The 20,167-nt window shown below is 38.8% G+C and overlaps 1 protein-coding gene across 4 annotated transcripts in view; it reads left to right on the forward strand.

Moving 5' to 3' along the window:
- nbeaa (neurobeachin a) overlaps positions 1-20,167 on the forward strand; it is a 123,800-nt gene that overhangs the window by 63,890 nt on the left and 39,743 nt on the right. For all 4 annotated transcript variants that reach the window (XM_015038910.1, XM_015038911.1, XM_015038913.1 and 1 more), the window contains exons 9-17: positions 3,675-3,872; positions 4,946-5,079; positions 5,500-5,608; positions 6,508-6,660; positions 8,253-8,421; positions 16,084-16,163; positions 16,469-16,531; positions 16,940-17,037; positions 18,631-18,723. In XM_015038910.1, the coding sequence (XP_014894396.1) occupies positions 3,675-3,872; positions 4,946-5,079; positions 5,500-5,608; positions 6,508-6,660; positions 8,253-8,421; positions 16,084-16,163; positions 16,469-16,531; positions 16,940-17,037; positions 18,631-18,723 (1,097 nt within the window). The remainder of the gene's footprint in view (positions 1-3,674; positions 3,873-4,945; positions 5,080-5,499; positions 5,609-6,507; positions 6,661-8,252; positions 8,422-16,083; positions 16,164-16,468; positions 16,532-16,939; positions 17,038-18,630; positions 18,724-20,167) is intronic.

Genomic DNA, 20,167 nt, shown 5'->3' on the forward strand with positions numbered 1-20,167 from the left:
AGGACCCCCTCTTTCTTCCCTCCAATGCTTACATTCTCTCCCTGTTGGTTTTTTTTTTTTTTTTTTTTTTTACTCTATGAATACTGATTTTGCACTCTGTCACAGCCCAGAGCTTCCCGAGGCTGATCAGTTAGATGATTGCCTCTCTGCGTGGTGCAGAATGGCCTTCTCAGATGCCCAGAAGAGACCATCAAATAGCTCGGTTGTTTCAAAGACGCAGGGCCTCCGTGCTGGTACAGTAATGATGAGTGCGTGGGTTTTTTTTCCCCAACTGGTTCAAGAATGATAACAGTGAGACTCAGTTTGTGTCGCCTAGTTTCCTTTCTTAATGTAGGCCACTTATTGTTATCTTGGTTCAACACAAATGATGCATGTTTATGACAAGGTGCTCTTTACGTGTCGCTTAGTTCATCTTCAGGAGAGCTGGATCTTCAAAGTACAGCGTGTAACCCTCGCAGCTGTACTGTATGTATCCTCTTGGCCTCGGCCGTTGTCAGTGTTACTGCTCAGTAATGAGCAGCCAGACAGACAGTTTGCTCTGCTGAACAAGCCTTCAGCTCAGCGAGGAGGCCCGTGGTCTTCAAATTTGTGGCGGCTTATGATGGCCGACACACTATGTTGAGCTGAATGTCTGCGTGTGCAGTTTAAGGCCCCCACGCTCCACTAATGACACAAGAAAATGGAGCATAACATCTTGTTTTCCTGTGTGGGCTATAGCTAAAGGAAAGCTCCTGAGCTGTTCTATCTTTTTCTCTGTGTTTATGAAATCGTGTGTGTGGGTTTGTTTGGTTTGTGCTCCGCAACTCGTGTTGTTGAAAGCGCCGCTGGTTGCTGTCTTCATCAAGACTCCAGATGTTCTCACTAAAGCAGCGCCAACAATCTGGCCACTGCATGATTACTGAAGCCATCCAGTCTGTGTGTATACCTATATTATATTTATATGAGTTCAGATGTTTTGTTGCATTTAGACATTGAGTGACACTGACTTTTCAAACAACAGAGCTGTAAACAAGGGAATATGTAGGCGCAGCTGGAATTGCTCAGCAACAGGTTGGGGAGGGGGCAGTATGTTAGATAGAAATGGTAAAAGTGGGGATGAAGAGCAAGTAAAATAAATACTTAAAAATGCTTCCAGAAAAAACAACAACAATATTTTACATATACCAACAACATTTATAGTGGCAGAGTTTGTGTATGTGGATCACATTCTTAGCAATTATGCAGCAAAATATATTTTTTAGTTACACAGATTAAAAACAACCTACAATGTGTAAAACCTGGTCATTATCCTACGAAAAAACTATTTGTTCAATCAAAATTCTGCAGATGTAATCAATATTTTAATGAATTAAGCTTGCATATAACCTAAACCAGGCAGACAAGAACAGAACAATGATTTATTTTTTTTTATTCTTGAAGGCCTGGTTTGGTCTTTATTAGCGCCTGGTTCTAGACAGCTTTTTTCTTGTGTGGTGTTCATCAGCTCTTGTGTGATTGGTCAGAAATGTTAAGTGGGTGTGGTTCTGACACAGACAAATGCTGCAGTAGTCTATAAGGACTTCTAGAAAGTATGAAAGGTTCTAGCCAGAAAGAACCTTTTTTCTTGTTCTTGCTAACTCAATTAAAATAATTATTGGTCTCATCTCTAAAAATCCGTATCTATGCTGTACACAATTAGTAAAATTATTCTTGACATTTTTGATGTCTTCCTGTTCTTTATCATGTTGCGGTTATCAAAATATTTGAAATTTGGCACAAAACGTATTTAGATGCATTTCAGTTGGTCCTGACAAAGTTTCATGAAAAACGTCTCCTGTCTTGCAAACCTGGCACTTTTCTTTGAGTAAGATGGTTTTATAATGACTGGTGGGCTGCTCTGTGTTTTTTTCCCCACACAGACAAGAATGTGCTGTTCATGGGAGACCTGACACAGTATGAAATTATTGCAAATTTTGAATCAACATGAAATAAAATTCTGTGGCATCTGTTGTAAGTCTACATTTGCATTTATCTAAGCAGTAATTTGAAGAAAGTCCAATTGCTCTCGCAGTAATCTTTAATGGTTAAAGTCCAAGTGAACTTGTACATTTCAGTCATATGCTGGAAAGCTTATTTACAGCTTTTGGCCTATTTTCTGCAAACAGTGTGGCGCGGCTGCCTGAATTGAATGGATCAAACGCTTGTGTGTGTTTGTGTGTGTTGATATCACTGCTGTACCATAGCTGCAGCTGTCAGGTGCAGAAAAAGGTGGCAGTTGTCACATTCGTTCCTCTGTGTGTTTGGGACCGTATGTCTTTAATCTCTGCTCTGTAGAACTTCACATGTTTAAAAAAAAAATTACCTTTCTTGCATGCTCCTACTATCTTCTTAAGTCCTCTGTGGCGTCCTTAAGCCTTTAAAGAGTCAGCAAAGCTCTTTTACACATTCACCTTTCCGTCTCTCTAATTCCGCATGGTATCATAAATACAAGCCTATTTTACAGGGCCACAACTGCACAAATTTCATAAGTGCTGCACAGCAAATGGGCTTACTCTGCAAAATATGTGCATCTTAATAAGTGTATTAATTTTACATTCAGGCTATTCAGTTTTTTTTCTGTCTGCCCACTAACCTTCGAATTAAGCCGAAGAGCACTTTATTTGTTTTTGTGATGGATTACCACTGCATTTTACCATGGCCTTGTTGGTAATCTTTAATGGTTAGTCTCCTTAACACACCTTTTTAATATAAAAGTTGAAGCATCCTGTTTGTGAATCTGTTAATGTTAACTTAGGCTCCTGCAACTATCTCTAATTGCTCTTGCAGATGCTGCTAAGGGGGTGCAAATGTGTGTGTAAGTTTTGAAAGTCTGCTTGGATGAGGATAAGAGTGTTACATTTACTGCTGCATGCAGTCTGCTTAGGGCTCAACTCTCACACTAGACCTCGGATGAAAGGTTCAGAACAACGTGGGCCTGGAGATCTCAGCAGCCTTGGGCTTTCCTGTGCAGTCAGGCTGAGGAAGGCACCAGGAGACTCAGCTGCTGGAAGAGGGAGAACATCCTCCCGCCTGGAGCTGCTGCAAAGGGTTACAGTGCAACTCATGAGCCTTTTTATCTACAGGGCTTCATATGTGTAAAGGCACTAGTACTGCCACAGGATGCATGAACTCACAGGCCTCTGCAAACATAAATAGATAGAAATGGGCAAACATAAACTGCTACCTGTAAGGTAATTTCAACTAAAAAGCAATATATGTATAAACATGTTTAAGCCGTATAACCTCTGTTATAGAAGCTCAGAATCTTGGCCAAGGTTAGCATAAACATAATTTAACATATTGGGACTGGATTACAAATGTGTTGATCTTTTTGTGGGTTGTCATCTTGACTGACTACAAAGAGATAAATCTGGATCCCTGAGTGCTTCTTTCCCACACACGCGCTCCCCCGCTCTGCCTCTTATTCTGTGCTAATTGAATTAGTGCCCGGGTTAGCACTGTGTTCATTAAGATAATGCTGTGTTGTTTACACGAGGCTCTGGCTGCAATTAAGCAGACTCCATTTTGGGTGTTGAACTTGTACACGCAGAAACGCACCCGCACTTATCTCGTCTCCTGACAACTCATTTGTCTCCCTGATTTCGAGTTTTTCTCTTTTTTTTTTCAAGCTTTTCTTATTATGTCCGTCTCCGCAGAGCACTTTCAAGTTCAAGTCGGAGAGCGACATCCACCTGGCTGAGCACCACAAGCAGGTGTTGTATGACGGCAAGCTGGCCAGCTCTATCTCCTTCACCTACAACGCCAAGGCGACGGACGCCCAGCTCTGCCTGGAGTCATCGCCCAGGGAAAACCCCTCCATCTTTGTCCATTCACCGCATGCACTCATGCTGCAGGTCAGTTTGAGCTATATCCTGTAGAAAGGAAGCCTACTCCTTCTTGGTTGGTTCGGAAAGTGTAAAAAAAGCATGAATGAAGCAAAATAAACCAGCATGTCAGTTTGATTATCAGGCCCCTGTGACACAGGCTGACTCACTGCCACTTCAGGAGCATTTGTGCAAAAGCTGTAGTGTTTATTTTGGTCTTCTAACAGCAGTTAGGTGGTTTTCTTTAAAAAGTATATATTAAATGTTATGGATAGAAAAATACACCCTGCACTATATGGAAGCAAATTGTAGTGTTAGTATCTTTTATTGTTTTGGGTTATCAGGTTTAATATGGTTCAAATTCTTTTTAAATAAAATGTGGATTTAGGATATGTTCTTAGAGATATATTTTTTTTCTTCTTCTACAAATTAACCTGCAGTATATTGGAAAGATGTCATACAGGGTCTGTGTAAGAGACCACAACCAGCAAACATAAATGGGGTCATCTCTTGCTAAGTCAGATTATCATTATTTGTTTAAAGAAAAAAGATGTGATCATACAACAGGTAGTTTTACCAATATGTTTCTTCTGACTATAAGTTGTATGGACATTTTGGAGTGGTCAGCCCTGCATCCCGACAAAACCTGATAGAGAATGTATGGAAGAAGCTAAATATTAGGATAACGGAACCCAAAGATGTTAAACACCTGTAAATGTTAAATTTCCAAAAGAGCTTCAGATAAGAAGTTCTTTCATTTTGAAGAATGACAGTTTCTTTAAATGACAGTATTAACTCCTGTGTTTAAATGGTCCAGTCCTTGACTACATGGTGCTGTGATTTTTTTTTTTTTTAATTCGGAATTATTCTTTGTTGTTGTTTCAAATCAACAAATAAAATTTAATATCAGACATGGTCTGATGATTTAATTTGGTAATGGAAGAACAGTGAGCATGTTTCCAGGTGAGAGGAAGTTCTTTTATTTTGAAGAACCAGAACTGTAGCTGTAACGGTACATGTCTGCGGCAAGTTAGGCTTGTTTTGTTCACCTTTACGTCCCTGTGTCTTACGCTCGTGAAGCTAACTGCTCTTTTGTCCTACAGGACGTGAAGGCAATTGTTACCCACTCCATCCACAGTGCCATCCACTCTATAGGAGGCATCCAGGTCCTGTTTCCACTCTTCGCTCAGCTGGATTACAAGCAGCTCAATGACAGCAGTGTGGACACCACAGTCTGGTGAGTCATTAACAAAAAAAAAAAAGTGCAAATTGAACCTTATGTTCATATGAAGTCTGATATTGGACAGATGTGCTGGAGGCAAGTGTGGAATATTAGTTTGAAAGGGCAACAGGAGAGACACTTTTTCCTCAGAGGACAATGATTTATTTTCCAAACTATCTGTCCTCCTCTGACTTTAAGATCTTCCTGATAGCACTGCATCATGTGGTCTTTAATGCTGTTACTTTATCAGGCACCATCTCAACATCATGTCAGCTGCAGACGGATTATTTATTTAATATCATCAGGAGGATGGAGATAAGGGAGAAAATACAGCTGCGCATTAAAAATAAGTTATGATGGGAACATGGATCATGTTTGCTCCACTCGCTGCAGTAGAAAACGCATTTAAACTCTTCAATGTGTTATACGTTGCAGTGCGACTCTGCTGGCGTTCCTGGTGGAGCTGTTGAAAAGCTCAGTGGCCATGCAGGAACAAATGCTGGGAGGCAAGGGCTTTCTGGTGATTGGGTACCTGCTGGAGAAGGTCAGTGCGGCGGCCTCCTTCGGTTTCAAGTCGTGTTTGTTTGTTTTTTCTGTTGATAAGAAGAGAAGCCTTGGTTTTGACTGCGACCCCCTCTTTATTCATTAAGATTCTTGAAGGTTCCACAAATAGCTCTTCATTATTAGCCTTTTATCCTGAATAAAAATAAACTCATGCTTATTTTGCTTTTTCCACTGGTAGATGAAAGTAATATTGTGAAAAAAAAAGAAAAAACGGTAAAAAATACCTGAACCTTTGCAATGATATAACAGTGATTCTTTTCCATAATAGTCTGCCTCTAAAACATTATCGGGAATGGTAATTGCTTATGGAAAGTATTCATACCCTTGATCTTTTGAATACCTTGACACATTACAAAAATGTGAATTCCTTCTTTTTCACAAGTGCAAATTTCAGATTTCTTCTTTTTTTGTTGTTTTTTTACAAATAATCCAAAAATTGTAAAACGACCCAGTCAAAGTCCAAACCTAAACACATCTTAGAATCTGTAGCAAAACTTGAAGATATGATGCTCCCCATTCAATCTGACTAAGCTGGAGCTGTTTTGCAAAGGGGGGTGGAGAATTTTTTCATTCTTAGATGTTTGAAGCTGGTAGAGATGCACCCCAAGGATGGACGGCTATGACTGAAGCAAAAAGCAGCTATACAAAGTATTGATTCATAGGGAATCTAATAACTATTTCAGACAGGAAAATCCAGTTTGAGATTGTAATTTGGCTAAATGTGAAAGATTCAATGGACTGGGCTTATGCAAGGCACTGTTTATACGGTATATACGAATGCATAGCATTGCATTCGTTGATTGTGAAAATAGACTTTGTTTGCTTACTTCCATCTTTGCTTAATTAAGCCACTTCTCATACTTGCCCTTCTTCCTGCAGTCGTCTCGGATTCACATCACCAGGGCAGTCCTTGAGCAGTTCCTGTCTTTCGCAAAGTATCTGGACGGTTTACCTCATGGGGCGCCACTCCTCAAACAGCTCTGTGACCATGTCCTCTTCAACGCTGCCATCTGGATACATACACCTGCCAAGGTCTGTTTGTCTTTGTATGCATCTCCCCAAGTACTTTGCCTCAAAAATGGAACAGAGATTACTAAACTGATGACAGAGAGACAGAAATTAACATAGCAACAAATTAGTTTTTAATCCTCTTTCCTGTGATGTTTTGACTGAGATTGTGCTTGAAACAAACAAAGAGGAAACGCCGAACTGACATCTCAGCGGCCATTACCCTTTACAGTAATTTAATAAATGAGCTCGGAGGAGGTGCAGGGAGGGGCCGGCTCTCCGTCCTGTTAAAGGACAGAACATGCAAGCGAGGGAAACAAATAGGAAATGTGACATTTGAAAAGACCCCAGGAGAAGAGAGGGGATGTGGAGCTCCTCTTTTCTTATTCTCTCTCTGAAATAGATGTGAGAAACCATGGCATTCCCACAGGGCTCGCTGGCTCATGCCTCCGCAGTTCGCAAAACTTCTCCCTGACCCTAAGAGGTGATCTTGCAGTCGAGCTGCACTCCAGGGCAAGCTGGAGCAAAAACGGAAGAGACAAAATACGATTAGTTAATGTTGTTTGGGAGAAACACAGAATCCAACACTGGGTTTCTTTTATTGATCCTAGTTGTCAACACAAAGCGGATCAAAGTGAATTATCTTGTTGTTTTTTTCTCCCTTCATTCAAGTGCCAGTGAAGAAATTAAGCAAAAGAAATTAATGAGAACAAGGCTGGCATCAGAAATGTAAAAAAGCAAGACCAAATACACGCACATACACACACACACACACACACACACACACACAAATTGTAATTGTCAAATCTTACCTCTGTTCTACCTCCCACTGAGCTTTAATATTTTCTTCCTCTCAAGGTGTCATTGCTACCCTGATTAATGCCAAGATTAACCGTCGTAGTACTTGGGGCTTAATGAAACACAGGAAGAAGTTTCTCATCATGTCTCCAAAAAGCTTGATTACTGTTAAACAGTGTCCTGCTGAAGAAAACCAATTATTTTTGTTGCAGCAATGCACAAAAGAAAATCAGAAATGTTGTTTTCCTGTGCAAAATATCTGCAGATTAAACAGCTGAGTGTGTGTAATGTAATATGAAGTATTGCATTGAAGGCCTTTTTAAGGCAGCTGAGTCCACTCCCCAGCCTAGATGATCTCTGATGTGATGTGGTCAGGCCGTGGCCCGGCGTTAATTTCATCCGCTTAAATAGAGCTACCTTGTTAAGGCCGGCCCTCAGCATGGTGGCTGCTTTAATGAGCTCAGACGTTTGTGAGCCGTCTCAACTCAGCCAATGTGCGTCGAGGATCGGCTGAAGGAATATTAGGAGAGGGCGAAAGGGAACAGAAGGAAGAGATGAAGGAGCAAATATGTAATAAGAGAGAGGCTCCCTCTTAAATGTCAGGAATTGGAAGTAGCTCCTTGGACGGAAGCGTAATTTCAGACCCTGAAATATTAAAGCATAAAGAAAGCGGTTGTTGTTTTTCGTGTCTGTCTTTGTACAGTTAAATTGCAATTTTCTTTCGCCGTAGTAAACTGCTAATTCAATCATCCAGCAGCTTCTGTTGGTCTCAGTGTATCGATGTGTGCTACATGAATGGACTGTTTGCTCCTACACAGGTCCAGCTGTCCCTCTACACGTACCTGTCGTCAGAGTTCATCGGCACCGCCACCATCTACACCACCATTCGCCGCGTCGGCACCGTCCTGCAGCTGATGCACACTCTGAAGTACTACTACTGGGCTATAAACCCTCTGGAGTGCAGCGGAATCACCCCCAAAGGGCTCGGTATGTTCACAACTTAAACCTAACACTGGGTCAAGTGGGACATGACGTGATCCTTCTGTACTACCGCCTTAACCTCAAGCCGTCTTCAGTTGAGCGATTTGGCATGTTGCATGTTGAAATATTTTTCCTGAACGACAGCGAACCCATCATCTCATTTCAATATTTTAAAAGATTCTTCACCGAACAGAGATTCTTTTAAAACATATTTAGAGTAATCAAGTGGAGATTTATCAGATCTTTATTCTATTTGCTTACATTTATCTTGCTTTAGCTTCACCTTCAGATATAAATCTATGTCCATATCTATATCTAAATGGATATCTAGTTTACAGGTACTGTATATCTCTAAATATCACATTTATTGAAATTTTATTTTTGGTAAAACAAAAATAATATACAATGAATCCAGTTAGCTCGTTTTTGGAGAAGTGGGTGTTTATTTCATCAAAGGGTGAGAAGAAGGAGAGGCTCACTCAATGTATCATCCATCATGCCACAACCACCACTGTAAGTTAAAAAAATTATTTTTATAACATTTCTATTACTATTAAAAACTACAAAACACCGTATGTACAATGTTCAAAAGCAGGATGAACACTATGGATGGATGGTTTTGGACAGATTCTGAAACGTGTTCACCCAGTCAGACTTTTTCTCCTGAGGATTACAATTCAGCAGCAGCTCAACCTTTTAGCCAGAGTATGACTCTGTTGATCGTCAAGCCATGATTCATGCCACTATGAAGTCATAGGTCAAAATACGCAGTTATAATGACCCTCCTCAGAACTTGATCTGGTGCAAGTTTTTATATCCCTCTTTGATGTTATTTTTTATTTAATTAATTTCCATGCATGTCAGTTTTGTGAGACGGCAGCACAGCAGTCATGCATCTAATGTTAATTCATTCGTTAAACCAAGTTAAAGCAGCTTAAAACTCCTTTCTTGAGATGTCCTTTTTTTAACGTTGTTTGAAGGTGTATTAAATTGAGGACCTCCTAACAATCTGTGGTATAGAATTGCACGGATGTGATGCTCTGAAAAATAAAAATGTTAAAATGTTAGGAGGCACTCCACTTCTCAACATGAGTTTGAAGGATCAGGCTTATGAGTTGTGGTCACAATAATCACACTAACAGGGCCATTAGGTTTAATAATAGGGCTGTTAAGGTCACATGAGTCACTGGGCCTAACTCCTGAACACACAGTAAAACAGAAAAGAGGATGAGGAGTCAAAATGTGATCATTCAGTATGTAGGAGGGTGTGAGAAACTATTCTAGTGCTTTTTAACCCGTGCAACCCTCAAAGGTTGGTTTTATTCCTTCCTTCCTATTTTTGTTTTTCCTGGTTTTCGCAAGTTATAGTGTAAAAACACCCCAAAAGAAATAAATTAATTGATATTTAAGTTTCATTTTAATACATGGATCATGATTTAAAAAAATAAAAAATAAATAAATAAATGTCTCAGAACTTTGGAAATTTGAATACAAAAAAAAAAGGATGTTGATTAGCAAAACCTTAATTGCTACTTACTTGCTTCATTTTGCACCAGGTTTCTTGTAGTGGAGCCCCATTGAGTTCTCCACATTGTGAAACAGATCTATGTTCTTGAATCGATTATTAACAGAATTCCATATGAACGTATGCATGAAAATATGGTTGTCTCCTCCCTGGACTACAACGGCTTATAAAGGAATGGTAGAAATGATTCAGTGTTTCTGAGAATGACAATTTTTTTTCAGACGCAGATGATTCATTCATCTTTTTTTTACATGAAGGGAATTGTCCTGAATAGACTAAATGTTCCTCTGAAGCCTTTGTAAAAATATTTTATACGTGGTGAATTGTTAACGTATCCTTTCATGCTTTCTGTGAGGAGAGGGTAGCTGTTCTTTGTACTCGTTTAAAAAAGAAATGTGAAAAAGACAGTTTTAACTTCTTCCGTTGCTACGAACTGGTGCATCAAAAAGGTCAGAGCACGCCCTCACTTTAATCAACCTCTTTCTCGCCCCGGACCTGCGGCTGCCTGTGAGTGCGCATCCGGGGTCACCATGGCAACAGACAAATTTGACGGGAAGATCCAAGGGAGCGTTTGGAATTTCTAATCAAGTGACTGTCTGGCTCCCTTTTCTGTTTGGCGATATTGCCGTTTGACTGCTGGGATTTAGCCCCATAAAGGGGCGCTGATAACAGCGCAGCAGCAATTAGCCTCAGACACATACTCACTGCCATTCAAAGGCAAAAGCTGCTAGTTATGGTTTGACAGACCACATGCACGTACACTTGACTGTACTGTAAGAGCGTGATATGCACTAATTTACATAGTAATAGGAAGATGTTTTGATCTCACCGCAGGCTTTGTGGATAAAAATGGATTCATCTGAGTGTCAGTCTGAGGGAATGAGGTTGATTCCAAGTTGCACATTAACATTTGTTGTATTACAGTTTTTTTTTTGTTTCCTCTGGCTTTGCTTCTTTCATGAAACGCAAAATTAATTTGCACCTTTTCCATTTTTTTTGTAAATAATTCAATTCCCTCCTACGGGTATAAACAGAATGAGTGCAATGTAATAAAAAGGAAATGCCTTTTGTACAGGCATTTGCTTTGAATCTTGCCAATAGGTTAGAATTCAGTCAATATGATAATTAAATTTCTTGCCATTTAGCGCTAGAAGAAAGTGGCCACAGCAAATTAGCATAAATTTGGGTTTTTGTGAATAGCTTTTATGTAGTATTGTTTTCTTCCTCATACGGTTAGTTCACTTTATAACGTAGATATATGTACAACATTCTTAAATATTCTCATTAGGGTTGCACAATATAATGGTTATGACTGGGATAATTTTCATTTAATTTTATTTAACCTTTATTTTTATGAGAATAAAAAACCCCATTGAGATTAAAAACATCTTTTTCAAGGGGGTTCTGACCGAGAAGCAGCAACAAACAACACATAATTCAGAGGCCATGTATTTAAACAACGCATTTTCTGGCCATCAGTGGCGAGCTTTGTCCTGGGCAATGTGGCTTTTTGCCACTTCTTGGCTGCGGTAACATAAGCACAAAATACAGTTATTTCTCAATTGTGCTTATATTAGTTTTCTTTTGTACTTTTTGAGTGCATAACAAATGCTGAATGTATATCCACCATGCACCAGTTCAACTAGCAACAAGCAGTCCAACATCATTATGTTACTCTAATTATTGGTACAAGGTTCTTAAATTAGAAAGACTAATCTTAAATCCTTCAAACATTCTTTTTGGCTTATTGACATAGTTGAACATCAGACTTCTCTCACTGTGAAACATCTCTAAAAGGTATTTGTCTTCTCTGTGTTGGGGGGGCTGCTAATGATAAACTTAAATACATTTCTTGGACTTTATCCTTTTCGTCTATGGCAATGTAAAAACTCTTCTCACTCTGGATAATAACAAAAAAAGACTGCTCACTTGCTACTAAACATCCTAACCAGTTTTCTATTAATCTGAGGATGAAAGGATGGGTCTTCTTTTATACCAAGACCAACTGGTTTAACATTCACGTGAAATAAAGTATCTAAAGTGATGGTGAACTTACAGTTTTTTGTTTTTTTTTTTAGAAATGGCTAAAAAAAATTCCCACTTTGTTGCAGTTTCTACAATTGTTCTTCCCTGAGTTCACCTCATCAAGTCAAAACAGATTCTTAAGCCTTCAACCAATAAATGCAATAAAATGTTTTGTAAAAGTTATTTTTACAAAAATCCAATAAATTCATACTTGTAAGTCATTAGAGTTGTGTTCTATACAATCATGTCAGGCCCCTTATTTCAACAAATGCTTAAAATAATTAATTAAAACCCCATTATACATATTCCTCTAATTTATGTTTAGATTTAAGGATCTGGCCTTAACTGTAAATGCAAATGTTGACTTTGGTGCTTGCAAAATCCTAAAAGTGTTAGCACAGATCATGTTTACCGCTGTATTACATCAGCTTGTTTGGGAAAACTCTTAGCAGTTGGAAACTCGAGAGACTAACTTTTGTGGGTTTGAAAGTGAAAAGATTTCCACTTCATGCTTGATGTCAGTCTAGCACCTCCTCAAAGAGACAAATAAGAGCTTTCTCCAATAATGCTTTCTCACTGTCATCACTGATGCCGCTTAGAAATGCCCCTACACGACAAACTTGCAGATATTGAGGTGTTGCTGTCCTTGTCCAACAGAACTCCAGACCTTTGTTCATCAAACTGCAGTGCTCTTCACACTGTCAGATCTTCTAAATGATATGAGACCCAACAGAAATAGCGGCAGTTTAACTTTTAGCAAATGTCAATGTTGTCTGAAAAGATTTCTCAGTCGTTTCCACCACAGATTCATCTGTTTTTAATGCGAAGCTGCCTGAGGGCTGGAGATCACTGCCATTCAGCATTAACTTTCAACTTTGCCCTGCGTGGAGCTTTTTCTGCAAACATTCTGAATCCTTTAATGATTCTCTAAGAGCCTTCGATGATGAAATCTTGTTCTGTTTGGCCAGACAATCTCTCACAAAGCTTTAACCCAGGCTTTATTCAGAGAGACTCTTTTCTCTCTTGGCTGTTTTTTTTAAACTTTTTTATTGTCCATTCATGTTGCTGGGCATATGGAGCTAATTAATTATGGGATGTTACACTAGGTACTCCTCTCTAGCACATTGAATTAACATATTTAGATATTTAAAAATGAATGTATAGATGGAAAGTTTCAAAGCCTCACAAGCTGGTTTGCTGTTTGTTCATACAAAGACTAAATAATGCTAATATACTGTATGCAGGGCTTTGCAAAATTATTTACCCCCAGAGCTTTTTTATTTTTTTGTCAATCACAAACTTTATTATATTTATTGGAAATATTAAGGTAATGGTCCATCACAAGTTACACACAACCGTGAAGTGCCAGGGGAATAATGTATGGGTTCTAGTGCAGCCATAGTTTCCATAAGTCCAGTTGGCCTTTTTAAAGTGAACCATTGGAAGCAACACAATGCTTTAGGAAGACTTCTTTTCATCAGGAAAAAATAAGCTGGTAAGAGTTGTAAATACAGAGCAATTTTGGAGGAACACCCTTTAAAGGGTGTAAAAAGGTTTGAGGCTGACGTGAAGGTTCAACTTTCAGCAGGATAATGGTGAATTTACACTCACAGCTACAATCGTGCAGTTCAGGACAACGCATATTCAAGTTCAGACTTAAACCCATGTTCTCAGGTGCTTTCTGTTGAACCCGACAGAACTTGATTTTTTTTTTTTTTTTTTTTTTTTTTGTAGCTGAAAGTAATTGGTAAAAATGTCATGCTTATTATTATAGTGGCCTTTTTGCACTATAGCGGCTTGACTCGGCTCTATGCGGTGATTTGGATTTTCCACTAGTTCTGGTTATGTGGCACCCACCCCTTTTCATTACTTTGCTGGGCTCAACGGGTGCTGAAAATGCAACGTCAGAAGACGGTGTTCACTGATTATCCAGGGGCTGAAGTCACAACTTGCATCACATGAGCGACTCTCTTGCAATAGTCTGATTTGCGGTTTGACTCTTACAAAAAAAAAAAAAAAACACTGACTGAACAGACTGTTCAACATGACTTACCTGCTCCCAATTACAGAATTTTTGTGTCTTTCACAAAAAAAACTGAGTAAAATACATTCTATTATGTTTACCATACATTTTGACAAATGTATGAAAAAGTTCAAGGCTGCGCATATGGTGTGAATCTCTCATCCTTTCTTGCAAAATTGTGCTAATACCTTCTCAGGTTAATACTCAGAACATGTAATCTCTGTGAAGAAAATACATCTCTTTGACCCTCCAGAGCATCCTGCCGGGTCAGAGAGAGAGAGAGAGAGAATCTAATTTTGTGTGACAATTATGCCACAAAACTGTTAAGTCAGATTAGGAGTTATGAAAGCAGGGAAATTAATTTCCAGGAATAAAATACAGTTATTAAACTTTCCCCTGAGAAGCAATTTAGACCCTTTTAAGCCTTTTTCATGTCCTCTCTGTATGCAAGGCCCTAAAACTGAGGCATATACTCGCTTTCACATACGGGGCACATAAACTATGATGGATGGTCACTGTCACCGTTTCCAGCACCATGGAACAGCTTGACAGGTGAAGATGATGGATGACAAAGGAGCGCTTCAGTGTCATGTTTTTAGCTTTGTGAAGAACAGGTGAACCGGCTCAGGCGACTACACACACTCGTATGATTCAAGGGCACCAAAGCATGGCAAAGAATCACACAGATATTCTTCTTCATCCCTTTTCTCTGCTAGTTCTTTTTTTTTTTTTTTCACCAGCACAGGGTTAAGGGAATTTTAGTTTTGCAGGAGGATATGGTACGTTTCGTTCAGCAACAAACTACCGTTTTTAATGGTGTTTCTGTTCTCTTGTGGTGTACAAAAGTACATCTCGCAAATGCACACAAGTTAGACATCATAAATAGTTACAGATTTCTATTAAATGGAAAAAAAAGCCTCTGAGAATGATAATGGGAAGGCAGATTTTGAAATCTTCATCGTTGATTTTTGTTTATTTGCAAATATAATTTGTTTAGGATTATGTACAGTGATGGTGAATTTGAAGCTTAACTCTGCAAAAGTGAGACCATTAAAAGATCAAATGAGCAAAATCAGCTGAATATGATCTGAGGTAATATTGCACCATGTGTTCATGGAAGACTGAAAGGCGTAGCACCCGATACCTAAAATGGAAGTTCATTATTTTAGTGAAATAAAGTCAAGAAAATATGATGGGGACATTTTTTTAACAGTTACTGTCAGCTTTTAGTAGCAAAAGCACTATTAGCATTGTTAGCATTTCAAACTCTGACATCTGTCTCAGTGCATTTACTCGCTTGGAAATATTTCTGTCTTGTGACAAACTCTTTAAACAGACTGCGAACATTTTCAGCCATAGCAGCTTTACGGTAATCCTGAAGGCTCAAGAAAAAATGTTTTCTGTGATCCAGTAGCCTTCTTGTTGCTGCTAACGCTCATTCTTGAAGCAGTGACTTCTCTCCTGTTTCTAACTTTTAGCTTTTTTACCATTTGACTTGTCAAATGTTATGAATGTGCGCAACTCTTTGTATATGTTAAAGCATGTTTTAATGGTAAGGATGGCATATTAGAGCTGAACGAATGAGTTACGATGGGAACAAAGCTGAATTCAAAGATGGTATGGACTTTCAGATAAATGAATCGCCTTGTTCCGTTTGTGTCAGATGCTTTTGTGTTTTTTTTTTTTAGCTCCCGCTCTTCCTGCAAACAACTGATGGAGTGCCAGAGCTACAAAGTAGACACAGTGGATTACGCCGCTTGTTTGCTTTGGATCACTCAACCATCAATCACATTTTTTTTTTTTTTTTGTGCAAATGACTTCACCGTTGCTCTAATAAGTTAGATTAGTGCAAGCATAAAATATCTCGATTGCCAAATTGCCACTGGAGTTAATGACAGTGATTTACAGTCCTGATGTAGAGAAAGTGAGCGCATGAGAATGTTTTCCCCCCAGCTCTCGAGGAAACCTAATAAAACTAAATGTCAGTAAACAGAAGGGCTCAGTCAAACTCAGCTGCAAGCATATTTAAAGTGCCGTTGTTGGTGAAAATTGCAATTTTTCATTTGGGTCTGTGTGCTTTTTTTTTTTTGCTCAGATGGACCACGGCCGTCCCAGAAGGAGATCATCTCGCTGAGAGCCTTCATGCTCCTCTTCCTCAAACAACTCATATTGAAGGTAGAGGGAGAAAATGTGATTATCTTCATGGCATAGTTTAAGCTGTGGGAAATCACTTTACTTCTTTGATGTTCTCCGTTGTTTCTCCTCCCGGGCAGTTCGCGGCCTAATCTAAAATATGTGGAAAATAGCATTAAAGTTGAGCAACGCCAATGAAGCGCTGCAGCGTTTGATCGTGTGCATGCGTGCGAGCGTTCATATCGACTTTTGTTCCTTCTTCTGTGTCGAGTCGTCCTAGGTTAATAAAAAGTAGAAACAATTGAAGATCACTGAGGAGTTTTCATGAATCTGTTTTTCTTTGCTAGGACCGAGGCGTGAAGGAGGACGAGCTGCAGAGTATCCTCAACTATTTGTTGACAATGCACGAGGTACAGATGCTTTCTCCTTTATTAAACTAGAGTCAGACAGGGGGGGACTCAGAAGGAGACGGTGAGAGCCAGAGTGGAGCTAGTGGCAAAGTACGCGCAATAATCTGGGGGCTGAATTTATAGTCCACTTAAACGAGCGGGAGTGTGAGTCAGCTTCAGCGCGGTGACAGCATAAAAAATGGCGCAACAATGGACTGAACAGAATGTACTCCTCTGTAACAATTATATCTATTCTTGCTCTGAAATACCACCTGCTCCTCCGCAATCCCCCCTCCATGCCCACCCATGGAACTCTCTTTGTCCTCCTAGCCCTCTATTCATCTCTCCCCTCCGGGCTTTTTCTTTTTATTCCCCTCCTCCTCCGCTGCCGCCTCACCTGTTCACCTTTGCTTTCTTTTTCCTACGTAGGATGAGAATATCCACGATGTGCTCCAGCTGTTGGTGGCTCTTATGTCTGAGCACCCGGCATCCATGATCCCCGCTTTTGATCAAAGAAATGGCATCAGGTGAGCGCAACCCACACATGCATGTTCATATAAAAAAAATATGTTGCTGCACTAAATACTGATATCTTTTTTTTTTCTTTTTACTTACATTTATCCTTACTTTCACTAGCTGAGAGAGAGTTGGAACCCAGTATTAATATACATTGTATGAAAATGCACATTTACTCTTTTATGTCAGTTTTGGATACCAAACTTACTTCTATTTGCAGAATGTCAGAATAATGACAGATATGCTGTCTTTTTTTATTCTTATAATCTTTAAAGTTAGATGCTTGAGTGTCAACTGCAAAATTGCATAGGGGGTGCCTCCATTTCAATTAAATGTAAATTAATCCAAAACAAGCTTTGAAAGCTGTCATCTTCTTCTGTATTTTCCCAAAAGTTTTGGTTTTATACTCTCATTATTCTGACATTTAGCAAATAGAAATAGCTTTACTAATCCCAGTCAAACCAGGAAATAATTAGCCTGACTTAATTTCGGACAGTTGGGGAAAAGGTATGACATCTCTTTGCAAAGTGTGGTTTCAGCTTTTTATTTAAAACAATTGTTCTTCGATTTAACCGTTTATGTGACCTGTGTGCTTATAGAGAGACATGTTCTGTTCTCATGTGGTGGATTTGTGGGGCAAAATTAACGTTACCTTGTAATCAAACGCATCTTTTCATGCTGAGTAACAATACTTAGGAGAACCCAGGCTTCTGATTACTGAAAGAGAGAGTCAGGCCAACTGTGCGGGTAATTCTCCCAATGCATAACTCTACTTGGATGCCTTTTCGGTTGCCACAGTAACTCATATTGCTAGAGAGCTATTTGCAAACTGCACTGTCTTTTTATGTGTCCCCTTTGAATACCTCTTTCAAGAAAATAGTCTGTAGGCATTGATTCTTTCTGTATTTACAACTGGTGTTTTATGTGCAGTCTGCAAAAGTATGGGATTTGATAGTGTCATTTCCAAGAGAGAAAAAATAGCATTCAATTAAAGTTTAGTTTTTTTTTTTATTTCTTATAGATTTTTTTTTCCCAACTCGTGATCAATTTGACTGTTGTCAGAAGCCACAGATTAATGGAAAGAACAATACTACTGTTGTTTTGACATCTGGATCCTTTTAGGTCAGGGTTTTAAACTGAACCTGTGATTCCTAAACAGAATCAGTTTTAGATGCCAAACTAAGCATTTAGACAGCTCCGTTTTTATGAAATCTTCCAAACGAGAAGTGTGACAGACTGCAAACTGTGATCTGAAGAAATTCCCAAGTGTTAATGTTTGAAATGGTGTATAAAATGTGCAAAAAAGCCATGAAATGGCATTTTACTGTAATGCCAACTGCATGACTCGAATTAACGTGCAAATTTATAATTTATGGAGCATAATTTTTCAAAAATATCCAACTTGCTTAATTCCATTCTGCTTATATGTTGAGATTTGTATAAAAATGCTATAAAAATCCTAGAATTTGAATCTGATAAAGAGTGGAGTTTTGAAATGGAAAATTTTAACCTTGTATACAAATCATGAAATAATCTTTTTTTTTTTTCTTTCTTAACCCACAAGATTTCAGAGTTTAATACCTGTATGTTTCTTGTTATTACAGGGTGATCTGCAAACTCCTGGCCTCCAAGAGCGAAAGTATACGAGTTCAGGCCCTTAAAGTTCTAGGCTACTTCCTTAAACACCTCGGTCACAAGTAAGAACTTTATTTTCTATCCGCTTTCTTTCATCTCCTGTGCCTGGCAGTGACGGATTAGGGAAATTTTAGGATAGAAATTAAGCACTCTAAATTTTGGCATCAATCTCCAACTTCTTACTTTCAACAAGCTCGATACCAATTTTCGGAAATTCCGATTTCTCCTTATGAACTGTGTTATAGGAACAGTACTGAAAATATATATATATATATATTTTTAATCCTTCCTCGCATCAGTGGTCATTAGTTAACATTAGGGGAAGAGATTACAATATGCATTTAGAGAAAACACGTTCTACTTCGTCTTAAAACAAAGGCAAAATAATTCTGATGTTTTTTTTTTTTTTTACTTTATTTTTACTTTTATTTTAAACTTGCTTATCATGATATGTTGAAGATGAGTGTAATTTGCCCCCACATATCAGTCTCTTTGTTGATATTTTAAAAGATTGACCCTTCCATTAACTTTGAGATTTCTAAACAGCTGCCGGCATTTCCAAATAAAGCATGTTTCAAAAATGAAAGTTGACGACTCCAAATGAGAAAACGGAGCAATTCCTCCTCTTTCTGTTATGTGCTGAAAGTATTACTCTCTCACCCTCTCGCAGCTTTAACGTCTGTCTTGACAGTGTAATAAAAAGCACAGCCTCTGCATCTCTGTGGTTTTCCTGACTTTTGCTGAGAATAGCTAACGTTGAGTCGTTTTCTTGTAGTAATAGCACTCACAAAATGAATGTTTGTTTCAGTCGCCAAAAAAAGAACAAACTTTGCATAAATGCAGAGCAACTGTGAGATTTTTCACTATTGCACTACAAAGCAACTTCAGAACGGCAGCATTTCACTCTCCAGTGAGCTTTATACAATCTATTTGTTCATGTTTGTGTGGAGATCTCATCAGCATGTCCGGGCGGAAAATTCATTGTGACAGTCAGCACTCGAAGGGAGGAGAAATCTTGATGAGGGGCTATGAATGCTGGGGGATTTAGTCGTACCATGTGACATGGACACCTCTTGCTGCACAACATGAAGAGGGACACCAGGCTGCACCTGAGCCCTACATAATCAGTCCCCCACCTACTTAAAATCTGCTCCCACCACAAATTTTACTGCCATTTGCATACTTTTGCAGGATTTAAGAGCATTTCATGCCATCCCTAAGCCAAATTCAGTGTTACATCAGCACGACTAAAAAAAGCAACACTATTGCGGTCATACAAGATGTCGAGGATGCTTTGTTGAATAAAAAATAATGAATACAAGATGCTTCTTACTATTCTAGGTGTGGGTTAAATGGAAATTGCTTTAAAGCAATGTTACAGTTAAAACTGTAAGCTCTACAGGCAGGCAGGGAGAAAAACAACATCTTTTGGATTTATCTGTGAACTGGACAGTCATTAAAATATTTTTTATGCAACAATAATTAGCTTCCCAAATTGTTGTTTCA

This window comes from Poecilia latipinna, unplaced genomic scaffold (genome assembly GCF_001443285.1).
Source record: "Poecilia latipinna isolate Pla-1442-1.1 unplaced genomic scaffold, P_latipinna-1.0 Scaffold457, whole genome shotgun sequence".
Lineage (NCBI taxonomy): Eukaryota > Metazoa > Chordata > Actinopteri > Cyprinodontiformes > Poeciliidae > Poecilia > Poecilia latipinna.